Below are 16,553 nucleotides of genomic sequence, written 5' to 3' on the forward strand. Positions count from 1 at the left end.
GAAGGCAAATATTCCATATGCCTTCTTAACCACCTTATCTACCTGTCCTGCTGCCTTCAGGGATCTATGTACATGCACACCAAGGTCCCTCTGATCCTCTGTCCTTCCTAGGGTCCTACCATTCATTGTGTATTCCCTTGCCTTGTTAGTCCTCCCAAAATGCATCACCTCACACTTTTCAGGGTTAAATTCCATTTGCCACTGTTCTGCCCATCTGACCAACCCATCTATATCATCCTGTAGCCTGAGGCTTCCCTCCTCGTAATCAAGGTCCAATTATTTCATTGGCTCCAATGTTGCTGCAATAGATGGCAGCTGCAGGTGAGATGACAGAAGCGATCTGTCAATGGTGAGAGAGGTTCTCCCAGTGAGGTGGCACTGGACATACAGTTGGATCTAAAAATTTGTAAGCAAAAGAAATCTCTAAATGTATTAAAAATGCAGTAACCAACATTTTCTGTGCTCTGAAACTCACCATCTGCAACATGGCATCCTTGACACCACTTCTGCAGCTGTCAGCTTTTCACAAACATCAGAGCAGACTCAAAACATGCCAGGTTGAGCTGGCGTGTTCCCCAAACAGCCATGGGGTAGAAGGTAAAGTTACAAGTAAGCCTCAAAATACTCTTAAATTGGCTCTTAACAAGCCATTTAATGAGCTGAATTGTCTCCCCCGCCGCTTGGTATCGGGTCAGTTGTGCGCTGACAGACCCGACACCCAAGAGACTCACGTGGAGGCGGGTTGACAGCGGGTTTCCTACCCGGTCAATCGTTGCGATTTTGACAGCGGTCCCGCCTCCAAACCTGCCCCCTCATCACGATTAAATTCGCGGCCATTGTGTCCAATGAATTATTTGCTGATCTTAGTCTATACTTATCCCAATAAGCTTCAATCACATTCCCAATGAGCTATTTCTCCAGCTCCTTCATGGAGATGGTAATCATCTCAACTTCATTTGCTTTTGCTGTGTGTCCATTCGACACATCCACTACTGTAAACTCAAAACTATTTTGCAGGCACTGGCCTCATTTAAAAAAGAACAATTTGTTTTGGCTATTTTCATTTCAGGGAACCAAGAAAATCTACTTTGTTCCATTTGAAAACATCACATGGGGCCTTCAAAGAAGTTTCAGGGATGTTTTATAATTCAGCTTATGTGGCCAAGGAAAAGGAAATGGTTTTAAATGTACAGGAAGCTAAGCAAATAAAATCAATGCTTAACATTTAAAAGAGCAGGTTTCCTAGCCTGAACAGAAACTATATTGCATTGTGAACATAGCAATTTATAAGTAATTACACATTTTCTCAGATTTATGTTTGCCCATTTTTTGCCAGATTCAATTTCACCCTAAATTCCTAACCATCTAATTGAGTTGCATCGCTCCCAATGTATATTTTGCAGGGTTAAGGGAAGAAAAATGACCAGAACATTAATGTTTAAATAACCTGACAACTCCGTCATGTATTTTTCTTTGTGAAGTAAGCTGCTGCCAATTCTCTATGGACCAATGCAGTTCCACTTCTAAATTGCACACAGGACTCTAAAGATTGACAAGACAGGGTCACTTCAAGGTTTAAGTTCTAACCATATGTGAATGAAAATAAGTGGCCTGAGGAATTACTCAAACTGTCTGCCAACTGCTGATAACCAGTCACTTCTCTGACTACCACTAAAGTTTCCCTCATGGGGTACACAGGTTTTGTCACCAAATCAGTGTTATGTAGGAATTAACGAATTCCAACAAATAACGGAGATCGGCACAAGAGAACAAGTAAACAGGTCTTTACTCAATGGAGATGCCACGAGGACTGCCTGGGCAGCCCCGTGGTTTGCGACGTGACATCATTGCGTTTGCCCGCGTTTTCCCGTGCTCTTAAAGGGGCCACGCCCCATACATGCAAACTCTATATACAAAACACAGTAATGCCTAACACCATGGTACAGGTTTAGGCTGGTGTTAGAACATCGTTAAAGAGAATTATATACAGTTAGCCAGAGTCATTCAATGGTTCCGCCACAGTTATCAATTTTATTTGGATTATTATAAAAGGCCTAAAATGTTTTCAAATTGTAAGTTCAAATAAGCACTGCTTCCAAAGTCCCTACCCACAATCAACGCTTACCTTCAAATTCTGACCACTGCAGCATTTCAGAGAGACACCACAGCGACAGCGACATTGCATTAATCAGTTTGCTGATTACTGTTATTAATCAGTTTAAAACTTCACCACGATTTATGACAGGCAGTGGCTTTACCAATCAAAGGAAAAAACCCACAGCCAACATGTATCAGTTAGTATAATAACTCTTCAGTCCCGAAAATGCTCAGCTTGCAACAATTATGCGTTAACAAGATTCATATTATAATTATTACTGTGTAATGACTACTGTAGTTAAAGGACTGGATGAACAACAAGTTTCACATTAGTACAAGATAGACTCTGCCTTTTCGATGTCCTGATAAAATAGCACCAACTACTTATTTTTATTGAATTACATTTAATAAAGAATGCACATCTGAGTAATTAAAAGTAGATGTATTTTCTTATCAAACATTGACAATAGTTCATCTTAGTGCCTGCTTTTTGCTACAGTTATATTCAACAAATATACACGGCCCTTACCACCACCAGAATCATTAAACTTGAGGTTGATTTACATGGACAACAGACATCAGCAGTTAAGACCAGGCAGTATGTGATGTCCACAGTAATACAGGAAAAGCTCTGAAAATGTATAAAACATTTGAGACACTTAACAGATCAGCATCTGATGAGTTGGCTCAGAATGACTTAACACCGCATGTTGAAACAAATGGAGAGTAGAAAATTGTGAAATATCAAGAGATCAGAAAACCAATTGAAAAGCTAAAGAATGTGGACTCATCTGGTATAGGCATAATTAGAGGGGGACTTTTGGAAAGGTTGAAAATCTACCCCAGTATCTCCAGACTACAGGAGAGAAAAATAAGCCAGTTGTGATCAGTGTCTAATGTTTACCCACTGACTGCAACCCCACCCCCCGCAGTCAAATACCTTATCAACTTTCATGGTCTTCAAAGCTAGCTATTTAAGCAACGTATCAGGGGTGCTGCCAGTAGTTGTGGAACTGTACCACTCTAAGAGTCCTTAGAAGCCATGGAGAAAATAATTGGCCAGAAAATTGACAGTAGAAAAAGCTATAAAATACAGACCAATTTAGGTATATAAATTAGTCAAATTTCTGTTAACCAAAATACTGAAACTCAGAAAATCTCTGGCATTTTTTAAAAATTGGGTAAAGTATTGATGGTCAGCAAAAGTATCCTCCAAGCAAAGATCAGCAGCTACATCACTCAATTTATTTAAAACTTGAACTTGCATGTGTTTTGTTTTGGAACACACATATCAAGTGTAATTGTTTCTGTGTGAGGTGGGTAGGGCTTCACATGGAGGCAAGAGATTGGATAGTTGGTGCAACAGAAGACTGCTTTTCACCTCGGGGATCTAGGATAAATGTCTCACTTCTTCAAAGGCTGTAAAAAATTCTACGGGTGTGCATTTCCTCGGAACTTCTCCTGCTGCACTGCTGTAACTTTGGCGGTGGTTTGGCGTAAGCCCCATTTACGCGCCTAAATGGGATTTCCGCCGAGATTATTGTGGTACAGCGGGAGAAGCTTCAAGGAAATTCACCCCCAAAATGAATTCTCAGTTTCAATGCACTGCCCATTGCCAATAGTATCAACATCAATATTGCAAAAAAAAATGGGCATTTGGTCAACGTACGAGAAGGCGGTTTTAATCTAACTGCTGTTGATCACATTATTAAGTTATCATCTGAAAAATAGTTAAAATACAAAAGTGACTTACCGCCAGTAGCCACAGTAATCTCTCTCAGGAAATGGCCATAAAATGGGAAATCGAAGGACAAATTTACCCTCTGCGTGAAGCAATCAAATATGTTAGTCAATAAAATAAATGACATTCACCATTTTTTTAAGACTAACATCATTAAACCTTATTTATATAATTTTATAATGATGAGTAGTGATAGGAGCTAGAATTGGTCCACTGCTAGAATATATTTAGCGGATTGCAGGCGAGAATTGTAGCATATCTGCACAATACAAAAATAAATTAAAAGAACTGAAAGCTTAGCTGTAAAACATTTCATTGTAAACAGTGTAGCTCTCCCTTTGCTCCACCAGCCTTTAGCTAGCATGACTCTGCAGCACATTGGAATTCTATTCCCAAATCCTTTCACCTTCAAAAGCCTCATCTTTCACCATGCTTTAGGTCACCTGCTCTAACTTGGACTCCATCCCCCTTCACTATTTGTGCATCTTGCTATGTTAAAGGCACCTTAGTGATACTGTATATGTATAATGAAAAATTAATTTGGGTTTAATCTACCTGTAAAGAAATATAGTTTTTCCTGCACTGACCCCAAAACAATGCGATCATGTGCTCAAAATGGATCAGCTAAATTTATCAAATTAATTTGAAAATGTGCTTTATTTGATTTTAGTAGTTAGATGACACTTACTGCAGCTTGACGGTGGGTGTTTGATAGGATCCCATGAATCTTCACTTTATCTTTTTCCATTTGATCCATGTTTACCCATAGTTCCCTCGTTACTGGGTCTGCTGGCCCGTACATTCTCGATGTATAGTAGTTATGGTCTGTGTTTTCCTGCAAATAGATGAAGAAGATTGACATGCATTATTTTTTATAACATGAAAATCCAATGTTATGTACCTTCCACATGTGATACAATACTTTAGGCTTTAGTACTGGCTTCTTAGGCAAGGAGGAGAAAACATTTAGAATTAATTTGAAACCAAAGTTATTTTGTGAAGAAAGAACATGCATTTATATAGAACCTCATCACTTGCTCGGAATGTCTCAAAACGCTTCACAACCAGTGAATTAGTTCAAGTGCAGTCACTTATTATGTAGGCAAATACAGCTGCCAACCAGATCCCATAAACAAGAAATGAGACGAATGATCAGTTAATCTATTTTGGTGTAATTCCCCATTCTCCCTTAAATAGTGCCACAGGACCTTTGATAGCCCATATTGTGGATCTGGGCGGAAACGGTGGCAGCTTAAAGGGAGCATCGGAGAAGGCCCAGGACACAGCACGGACCTGAGCTGGAGCAGTAGCAGCATAAAGGGAGCACTGGAGATGGCCCAGGACACAGCGCAGACCTGAGCTGGAGCGACGGCAGCATAAAGGGAGCACCGGAGAAGGCCCAGGACACAGCGCGGACCTGAGCTGGAGCGACGGCAGCGGCTTAAAAAAAAAATGGAGTGGTGTCACAGGACAGCACGTAGGTGATTGGTTGGTGAGTAGTACAGCTCTTTTGCTATCGAGGTTAGGTAAGTGGATTAAATTCAGAACTGGGAGAGTATTAACTACTATAACTTTATTGAATTAATAACAAACGAAATTAACTAATTATTTTTAATCATTAAGGAGGCAGAGTATAAATCGAACAGGAGTCCCAGAGAGCATGCAGACTGGAGCAGCGGCGGCAGCGAGGAGGCGGAGTACCTCCAGCGAAAACAACAGCAAAAACAACAACTGCAAAACAGCTAAAGCGACGTCACAACCAGGGAAGGAGCAGATTGGTGAGTTGCTAGTAAGTGTTTCTAGTTAATAGTCTATTGAGTAAAGTCATGGCAGGGCAGCTCAGTCCCGTGGAATGTACATCTTGTGCCATGTGGGGACTCCAGGATGCGTCCCATGTCCTGGACAACCACATGTGCAGGGAGTGTCGTCAGCCGGAGGAGCTCAAGCTCTGTGTTTTGGAGCTTGAGCAGCAGCTGGTGTCACTGAGGTGCATCCGTGAGGCTGAGAGCTTCATGGATAGCACGTTTCACGAGGTGGTCACCCCATAGATAAAGAGTGTGCAGGCAGAAAGGGAATGGGTGACCACCAGACAGAAGAGGAGGACCAGGCAGGTAGTGCAGAAGTTCCGAGTGCATCTCGCTCTCCAACCAGTATTCGGATCCGAGTACTGGTGAGGGCAATGGGTCCTCTGGGTAGTATAGCCAGAGTCAAGTCTGCTGCACCACAGGTGGCTCAGCTGTATGGGGGGGGGGGGGGGGAAGAGGGAGGAGGAAGAAAAGTGGGAAAGCAATAGCGGTAGAGGATTCGATAGTTAGGGGAGCAGACAGGTGTTTCTGCGGCCACAGACGTGACTCCAGGATGGTATATTGCCTCCCTGATGCCAGGGTCAAGGATGTCACCGAGCGGCTGCAGAACATTCTAAGGCGGGAGGGTGAACAGCCAGAGGTCGTGGTCCATATCGGTACCAATGACATAGGCAGAAAAAGGGATGAGGTCCTGCAGGCAGATTTCAGGGAGCTAAGAAAGAGATTAGAAAGCAGGACCTCAAAGGTAGTAATCTCTGGATTATTCCCAGTGCCACGCGCTCGTGAGTATAGAAATAGGAGGATAGTGCAGATGAATGAGTGGCTGGAGAGATAGTGCAGGAAGGAGGGCTTTAGATTCCTGGGGCCCTGGGACTGGTTCTGAGGGAGTTGGGACCTATACAGGCCAAACAGGATTGGAACCAATATCCTTGGGGAGGTTTGCTGGTGCTGTTGGGGAGGGTGTAAACTAATTTGGCTGGGGGGATGGGCACCAGGATGTAACATTAGAAAGGGAAATAAAGTGCTCAAAGGATTGGGAGAGGCAGAGAGCACTAAAGTAAGAAATAGTAAGGTATTAGGTGGGGTCAAACTAAGAGAATACAGGATGGTCTAAGATGGGTTTACATTGTATATATGTGAACACACGAAGCATAGTAAACAAGGTAAGTGAGCTGTAGGCACAAATAGCCACATGGCAATAAGATGTTGTGGCAATAACTGAGACCTGGCTCAAAAAAGAGCATGATTGGGTATTAAATATTCCTGGTTATAAATTGTTCAGGAAAGATAGGAGGTGGTGTGGCAGTATTGATGAAGGAGAATGTTACAATGCCGGAGAGGGAGGGTGTCCTGCAGGGGTCAAGGACAGAATCTATGTGGCTAGAGGTAAGAAATAATAGAGGTGCTACTAGGTGTATTCTATCGACCACCAAATAGTGGGATAGATATGGAGGAGCAAATTTGCAGAGAAACTACAGAGAGGTGCAAGAACTATAGAGCAGTAGTAATGGGGGATTTCAACTATCCTAATATAGACTGGGATCGTAATAGTGTTAAAGGCAGAGAAGGGAAAGAATTTCTGAAGCGTGTTCAGGAGACGTTTCTTGATCAGTATGTTTCTGGCCCGACGAAGGAGGAGGTATTGCTGGATCTGGTTCTGGGGAATGAGGTAGGTCAAGTGGAGCAAGTGTCTGTAGGTGAACATTTAGGGAACAGTGATCATAGTATCAAAAGGTTTAGATTAGCTATGGAAAAGGGCAGGGAGCAATCTAGAGTAAAAATGTTTACATTGTTAGGCAGAGTCAACATGGATTTATGAAAAGGAAATTGAGTTTGACAAATTTATTAGAGTTTTTTGAGGATGTAACTAGCAGGGTAGATAAAGGGGAACCAGTGGATGTAGTATATTTAGATTTCCAAAAGGCATTAGATAAGGTGCCACATAAAAGGTTATTACACAAGATTAGGGTTCACGGGGTTGGGGGTAATATAGTAGCATGGATGGAGGATTGGTTAGCAGACAGAAAAGAGAGTAGGGATCATAGTGGTTAGCACTGTTGCCTCACAGCGCCAGGGACCCGGGTTCGAATCCGGCCTCGGGTGACTGTCTGTGTGGAGTTTGCACATTCTCCCCGTGTTTGCGTGAGTTTCCTCCGGCTGCTCCGGTTTCCTCCCACAGTCCAAAGATGTGCGGGTTAGGTTGATTGGCTATGATAAATTGACCCTTAGTGTGTTAGGGGGATTAAATACGTGGGGTTACGGGGATAGGGTGGGATATGTGTTGGTGTAGGGGTTATGGGGATCGGGTGGGATATGTGTCGGTGCAGGCTCGATGGGCCGAAATGGCCTCTATTTGCACTGTGGGGTTTCTGTGATTCTGTGAAACGGATCTTTTTCAGGTTGGCAGGCTGTAACTAGTGGGGTGCCGCAAGGATCAGTGTTGGGGCCTCAGCTATTTAGAATCTATATTAATGACCTAGATGAAGGGACCGAGTGTAATGTATCCAAGTTTGCTGATGATACAAAGCTAGGTGGGACAGTAAGCTGTGAGGAGAACACAAAGGGCTGGATTTTACCAGCCCTGAAGAGACGGGACTCCTGAGAAAATGGGAAAAATTGGGAACGGGCCCCAACCCGCCTCCGAACCATCTTCCCGGGAGGCGGGTCCCTGAGTCGCACAGGGACCCGTCTCCTAGTGGTGGGGAGGGGATTAGAGCCAATTAACTGCCTGTTAACAGGTAGGTAACAGGCAGTTAAGATGCTTTTCCCAATTTTCAGCCTGCTGATGCGGCCTTCCCGATGGCGGGAAACCCCACCAGGGTCAGTAAGGCGAGCTGTGGGTCTGCTGCAGTGTAAGTGTGCAAATAACAGCTGCAGAGGTAGTGTGATGGGTGCAATGGTGCACAAGTAAGTATGACAGGTGAGAGAATGTAGTAAGAAATATTTTTATTCTGTTTATATATATATATATATATATATCTGCAGGTGACAAGATTTGATGTTTCTGGGAAGCCTCATCTGATCAGGAGAATTGACAGATGGCTTCTGCAATCTCACATGCAGCTGCCATCTGTTTTCTCCTAAGGAGAGAGTCATTGGTGAACTTGGGAGCAAGGGCTCACCTTTGGACAGTGATTGTCAGTCTTTGACAGCACCTCAATACTGACAAACGCTGTCAAATCATCTGTCAAAAAATTATGTGGCCTGTCACTTTAACAAAACCGGCAGATGAAGAGTCATGCACTGACGTCATCTGACACCGGCTTTCCCTTAATTGGCCAGCAAGCCCGCATGGCGGGCTTAACAAGGCCAATCAGGGAAAATAGTGTCAGATCGTCAGCCGTTGCTGAGGGCGGGACTAGAATCCGGAAACCAGCAGTCCCGCCCCCAACACGTCTCCTCAGGTAAGATCCAGCCCAAAGAGTCTGCAAAGGGATAGAGATAGACTGAGTGAGTGGGCAGTAAGGTGGCAGATGGAGTATAATGTAGGGAAATGTGAGGTTGTGAGGTTATTTACTTTGGTAGGAAGAATAGAAAAACAGAATCTTTTTTAAATGGTGAGAAACTTTCAAATGTTGGTGTTCAGAGACATTTGGGTGTCCTCGTACAGGAAACACAAAGTTAGCATGCAGGTACACCAAGCAATTAGGAAGGCAAATGGCATGTTGGCCTTTATTGCAAGTGGGATGGAGTATAAGAGTAAGGAAGTCTTGCTATAATTGTACGGGGCCTTGGTGAGACCACACCTGGAGGACGGTGCACAGTTTTGGTCTCCTTATCTAAGGAAGGATATGCTTGCCTTGGAGGCGGTGCAACAAAGGTTCACTAGATTGATTCCTGGGATGAGGGCTGTCCTATGATAAGAGAGTGTGTAGAATGGGTCTATACTCTCTGGAGTTTAGAAGAATGAGAGGTGATCTCATTGAAACATACAAGATTCTGAAGAGGATTGACAGGGTAGATGCTGAGAGGTTGTTTCCCCTGGCTGGAGTGTTTAGAACTAGAGGGCATAGTCTCAGGATAAGAGGTAGGCCATTTAAAACCAAGATGAGGAGAAATTTCTTTATTCAGAGGGTTGTGAATTTTTGGAATTCTCTGCCCCAGAGGGCTGTCAATGTTGAGTCTTTGAGTATATTCAAGGCTGATAGATTTTTGGACTCTAGGGGAATCAAAGGATATGGAGATCAGGCGGGAAAGTGAAGTTGAGATCGATGATCAGCCATGATCTTATTGAATGGCGGAGCAGGCTCAAGGGGCTATATGGCCTACTCCTGCTCTTATTTTTTATGTTCTTAACTGGGGGAAGGCCAAGCTCAGTGGGATGAGAACGGATCTGGACCAGGTAAACTGGAATCAAAGAGTGGCAGGCAAAACTGTAATGGAGCAATGGGCTGTCTTTAAAGAGGAAATAGTTCAGGTACATTCCCACTAGGGGTACTAAAGTCAGGGCTCCCTGGATGACGAAAGAGATATGATGAGGCAGAAAAAGAGGGCTGTCAGGTTACAAATACATCTAAGAATCAGGCTATATATCAAAAGGTCAGAGGAGAAGTGAAAAAATATGAGGGGCAAAGAGAGGGTATAAGAATATAATGGCAACCAACATAAAAAGGTAATCCAAAAAAGTTTTCTATAGGCATATAAATAGTAAAAGGGTAGTAAGAGGAGGGATGGGGCCAATTAGGGACCTAAAAGGAGAACCATGTATGGAGGCAGAGGGTATGGCCGAGTTACTAAACGAGTACTTTGCATCTGTCTTCACCAAGGAAGAGCATGCTGCCATAGACATAGTAATGGAGAAGGTAGTGGAGATACTCGATAGGATAAAAATTGATAAAGAGGAGGCATTAGAAAGGCTGGCTGTACTTAAAGTAGATAAATCACCAGGAGCGGATGGGATGCATCCTACGATGCTGAGGGTATTGAGGGAGGTAATCGCAGAGATACTGACCATAATATTCCAATCCTCCTTAGATACGGGGGTGGTGCCAGAGGACTGGAGAATTGCAAATGATACACCAGGGTTCAAAAAAGGGCGTAAAGATAAACCCAGTAACTACAGGCCAGTCAGTTTGACCTTGGTAGTGGGGAAGCTTTTAAAAACAGTAATCAGGGACAAAATTAACAGTCACTTGGACAAGTAGATTAATTAAGGAAAGCCAGCATGGATTTGTTAAAGGCAAATCGTGTTTAACTAACTTGATTGAGTTCTTTGATGAGCTAACAGAGGGTTGATGAGGGTAATGCTGTTGACGTGGTGCATATGGATTTCCAAAAGGCGTTTGACAAAGTGCCACATAATAGGCTTGCCAGCAAAGTTGAAGCCCATGGAATAAAAGGGACAGTGGCAGCGTGGATACAGAATTGGCTAAGTGACAGGAAACAGAGAGTAATGGTGAACGGTTGTTTTTTAGACTGGAGGAAGGTATAAAGTGGTGTTCCCCAGGGGTCGATTCAAGGACCAATGCTTTTCTTGATATATATTAATGACTTGGACGTGGGTGCACAGGGCACAATTTCAAAATTTGCAGATGACAGAAAACTTGGAATTATAGTGAACAGTGAGGAGGAGACTGAGAGACTTCAGGAGGACATAGACAGGCTGGTGAAATGGGCGGATGAAATTTAATGCAGAAAAGTGATACATTTTGGTAGAAAGAATGAGGAGAGGACATATTGGCCTGGATATTCCGATCCCTACGGGTGTGTACGGGCTGTGTACCCACCCGTAGGGACATCGGAAATGCCGGTTTCAGGCATGCACAGCGCATGCGCTGAAAAACCGGCATTTCCAAACTGTCAAGAATGCTCTTGGCAGATCGGATGCCTGCCCCGGAGAAGGGCCTCTGCGGGCGGATAGTTCCGCTTTCTGCAGAACCTCCGCCCGCAGAAAACCCTTACAATTCTTACGCCTGGTAAAAGCAGGCGTAAGGCCTGCTTTTATCAGGATAAGAGTTGAAAAAAAGTTTTTAAAAATTTCTGTCATTTATTATTTAAAAATACTTTAAAAAGATAAGTTTATCTTTAGCCCCGTAAAAAACTTAAATTTTTTCAAAAAATAAAATTTTTGCTTAAAATATTTAATTTATTGTAATTTCAACTAATTTTAAAAAGGTGATAGTAAAACTTTAAATACATTTTTAAAAAACATGTTTTTTCATTGATCTCCATTCATATATTTGACAGGTCTATCTGTCAAGTGTATGAAGGGAGATTCCCTTCTTTGATTGGCTCCCCATGGCCGCTTGCAAACCGCATGCACCCCTGAGATACGTAGTCCCTGCGCACTTGGAGTTGGAGAGGCCCAGCATCGGAACTATACGCACCCTGGGAGCCCTCAGGTAACTGCGTGGATTTTTTCCAGATCGTAGGCCTCCGCACGTAGGAAGCCTCCGATCGGAAAATACGGCCCATTAATTAAATGGTACAATCCTGAAGGGGGTGCACGAACAGAGACACCTGGGGGTATATGTGCACAAATCATTGAAGGTGGCAGGGCAGGTTGAGAAAGCAGTTAAAAAGGCTTGCGGGATCCTGGGCTTTATAAATAGAGGTACTGAGTACAAAAGTGTGGAAATTATGATGAAACTGTATAAAGCACTGGTTTGGCCCCAACTGTATTGTGTCCAGTTCTGGTCACCACACTTTAGGAAGGATGTGAAAGCCCTTGAGAGGGTGCAGAGGAGATTTACCAGAATGGTTCCGGGGATGGGGGATCTTAGCTACAAGGACACGTTGGAGAAGCTGGATTTGTTTTCATTAGAGCAAAGGAGGTTGAGGGGTGATTTGATAGAGGTGTACAAGATTATGACGGGTTTGGATAGGCTAGACGGGGAAAGGCTCTTCCCACTAATTAATGGTACAAGGACTAGGGGACACAGAATTAAGGTTTTGGGCAAGAGATACAGGGGGACCTGAGGAAAAAACTCTTTTACTCAGCGAGTGGTGAGGACCTGGAACTCGCTGCCGACTAGGGTTGCAAAGGGGTGGAAAGTTTCCGGTAAATTTCCGGAAATTTTCCACGGGAAGTTTAGCTTGGGAATTTTGCCCAAAAAAGCACATGCTAGCATAATATTGTTTTTTTTGTATTTCTTTCTTTTTTTTCCACAGGTCCTCTCTTAAAATTACTAACAGAGATGGAATCTTAATTATTAAGGAATTTCTTAATCAATATATGTTTATCTTCTTACTTGGCTTGTTTTAATAATTACAAGTTTTGTGTGTGACTGTGAACAAATGTGTCCTGATTGGTTGGATGAGTGGATGAGCGATTAGCTCCCTCTATTTGTAATATTTGCATATCGAATTGTGATTGGCCTGCAGGCATCTGTAAGACTGCTATAGTTTTTTTAAGATCCAGGTTAGGGGTCCTGAGGGAAGTCATTTTGTTTTCTGCTGATGTTGTGATGATGCAGTAAGTAAATCAGACTTTATACCAAATAAACCAGTTACTTGTTGAACTCTGTTGTCCTTCAATTTAAAATATACAAAATAATACACTATTGGTGATGTAGCGTCGTGTGTGTACAGGTCATGCTTCCATCACATGGATCTTCAGCAAAAATGTACTCACCCTGTTGCAATTGTGCTGATCGACCGCAGTTCGACACAGAGATGAATGCCCTTTATTTCTCTGCATAGAACAATGCCATGTTTACCGTCGGATGTGTGGAAGGATTTTACCCCAGGCATTAAAGATGGAAAGACTGTGTGCATGTGCAAACACTGTAGAAAGCCATATGTAAAGAATGCCACAAAGATGCAGCACCATTTATCCAAATGCAACAACTTCACTCACAGCTCACAGCAGTCAGCCCAGAGTTCCTCTGCTTCCATTCAAGATGATGATGGTTCTCATTCAGCATCAGGCTCCTTATCATCAGCAACTCCTGGCCCACTTGGAAGGTTCTTTGATACAATGGATAACCATAGCCAGAAGAATGCAGATGAGTGCCTTGCTCGAGCTGTATATGCAACAGGCTCACCCCTCATGCTCACAGCCAATGTGTACTGGAAGAGATTTTTCAATGTTATTCGCCCTGCATACTGTCCTCCCACCAGACATGCTTTGTCTACTTATTTGCTGGAGGCTGAGTATAACAGAGTCCAAGGAAAGCTCAAAGAAACGATAGCGATGGCAGACTGTGTTGCAGTTATCTCAGATGGGTGGTCAAATGTACGAGGGGAGGGCATCATAAACTACATCGTCTCCACTCCTCTCCCAGTGTTCTTCAAGAGCACAGACACGAAGGACAACAGACACACAGGCACATACATTGCTGATGAGCTGAAAGCGGTCATCAACGATCTTGGATCACAAAAGGTCTTTGCAGTAGTTACTGACAATGCTGCGAATATGAAGGCTGCTTGGGCTCAAGTGGAGGAGGCCTACCCTCATATTACGTCTATTGGGTGCGCAGCTCATGGGCTTAACCTGCTCCTCAAGGACATCATGGGTTTGAGGACCATGGAAGCACTGTACAAGAGAGCCAAGCAAGTTGTTAAGTATGTCAGGGGAAAACAGGTAGTTGCAGCAACCTACAACTCCAAGCAAATGACAAAGAACAAGAACACCACACTGAAGCTGCCCAACAACACTAGATGGGGTGGTGTTGTCATAATGTACAACAGCCTTCTGGAGGGTAAGGAGTCGCTGCAAGAAATGGCAATATCCCAATCTGGGGATATGGAAACCACCATCAAGAAAATACTGCTGGATGATGTGTTTTGAGAGAGAGTGGTTAGCAGCCTTAAACTACTCTCACCAGTAGCATCTGCAATTGCTCAGATTGAAGGAGATGACGCTGTCTTGTCAGATGTTCTCAGGCTTTTTACTGATTTAAAAGAACAAATCAGCATTGCCCTACCCACATCACTGCTGCTCAAAGCAGAGGAGAAGGCAATTGTTCAATTCATACAGACGCGTCAAGAATTTTGTGTCAAGCCGATTCATGCTGCAGCATACATGCTGGACCCAAAGCATGTTGGGAGACCAATACTTTCTGGAGAACAGATCAACAGCGCTTACAGTGTGATTTCTACCCTCTCACACCATCTCAATCTGGATGTGGGCAAAGTTCTGGGAAGTCTGGCAAAATTCTCTACCAAGCAAGGTCTTTGGAATGGGGATGGGATATGGGAATCATGCAAGCATATCAGTGCACATACCTGGTGGAAGGGACTTTGTGCATCTGAGGCCCTGTCACCTATTGCATCGGTGATACTCCAAATCCCACCTTCATCAGCAGCCTCTGAACGAAACTGGTCACTTTTTGGGAATACGCATACAAAGGTGCGCAACAGGCTGACTAACAAGAGAGTGGAGAAACTGGTGGCTATCTGGGTGAACCTACAGCTTATTGAGCCAGATACAGAAGTGTCCACCACACAGCTAGACACTGACACAGAGGAGGAAATGGACACGTCAGAGCCAGAGTCAGAGAATCAGGAGGAGCAATGAGGAGTAGAAGACTCAGAAGACTCATGAGTAGAAGACTCAAAGGGACAAAATAAGGACAAATTACAGGCTAAATAAGCTGACGCTCTTTTTATTTTATTTTAGATGGGTCTTTTTTGTGGGGGTTCAATAAAGTTCAAAATTATAACCTAAATAAAGTTTTGAAAGCCTGTTTTTATTTGTATGGAACAGTATGTCTATTTTGACGACAAAGATAATATAAGGGTCAGAGACAAAAACCATCAGTGTGCAAAAAACTCCAAATTCCCATAAATTCCCAAAATTCCCATAAATTCCCGAAAATTCCCATGGAAAGTTTCCTCTTTTAAAAATTCCCAGAATTTTGCAACCCTACTGCCGACGGAAGGGGAAACTGGATAGGCACTTGAGGGAAATAAACTTGCAGGGCTATGGGGATAGAGCGGGGGAATGTGACTGACTCGATTGCTCTACGAGAGCCGGCACGGACTCGATGGGCCGAATGGTCTCCTTCTGTGCCGTTATGACTCTATGATAAAAGAAACAGTCAATTTACACTGTTATATGTGGAAAGCACTAGATCACAAAGCACTACTTCTGCTCTTTTAAGCTGGATTGATTGCTCTTTAAGTGAATATTAAAAGGCACCTCGGTCTACATTGAAAGCCACAGTAAACAACAATTGCTGTAATTACAATTTGTAATTTAGCAACCAGGAGCAGTGTGCAGTTGGAATAACAAAGGTACATCATTATTTATATTATTATGTTGGGCGTTCTTCAACAGAGATGTGGAGCAACAAACAAGTGAGTTTTAATAATACAAAACAATAAAAAGCAGCTCCATGGTTGTCTGCACCAGATTTAGTGCAATAAATGTGTGTAGTCTTGTAATGTAAACAATCCCACATCTTTTTATTTGATAGAATTTCCTTTCCTTTACTGTGGGAGTTTTACAGACACCTCTTTCCAACATTAAAGATTACTGAGGTGATAACACTGCCAGTTCAATTTTTGCGCATCTTCACTCCATGTTGCTCCTAATTTATGAAGCATTATGTCCATCCTGCAATACTACACCACAGAGGCACATGCGCATAAAGCACCAAATGACTTGCAGATCTCCCTCTAAGGGTCAAAAGTGCAGTGTACGTGAATTGATCAGTTAATTTTTTTTGAGATCCTGAATTGTTGCTGTTGAATTCTTTTTCCAACTGAGGTAAAGCGGTAACTTTAACCTAATCCGCCCAGCTGGAAACAAAAAAGATCAGATCAGTCATCCAGTTTACATGCCACCAATTTTACTTTACACTGAAGTCATGAAGTAACAAATGTGATATCGGGTATCCATAAGATATATGGATTTTCAGAAGGCATTTGATAAGGTATCTCATAAGAGGCTTGTAAAACAAATTCAGGTGTGTGATAGGAGGAAATGTAGCAGCATGGATAGAAAGTTGATTGACAGACAGGAA

General features: G+C 43.0%; 1 protein-coding gene across 1 annotated transcript in view; it reads right to left on the reverse strand.

The window, feature by feature from the left end:
• The window catches only part of plxdc2b (plexin domain containing 2b), a 615,561-nt gene that overhangs the window by 322,332 nt on the left and 276,676 nt on the right, over nt 1-16,553 (reverse strand). The window contains exons 3-4 of the mRNA XM_085987831.1: nt 4,527-4,673; nt 3,851-3,920 (exon numbers count right to left, since the gene is read on the reverse strand). Of these exons, the coding sequence (XP_085843957.1) occupies nt 3,851-3,920; nt 4,527-4,673 (217 nt within the window). The remainder of the gene's footprint in view (nt 1-3,850; nt 3,921-4,526; nt 4,674-16,553) is intronic.

This window comes from Somniosus microcephalus, chromosome 5 (genome assembly GCF_052327205.1).
Source record: "Somniosus microcephalus isolate GS21.2 chromosome 5, FLI_Smic_1.0, whole genome shotgun sequence".
In the NCBI taxonomy this organism is placed as follows: domain Eukaryota; kingdom Metazoa; phylum Chordata; class Chondrichthyes; order Squaliformes; family Somniosidae; genus Somniosus; species Somniosus microcephalus.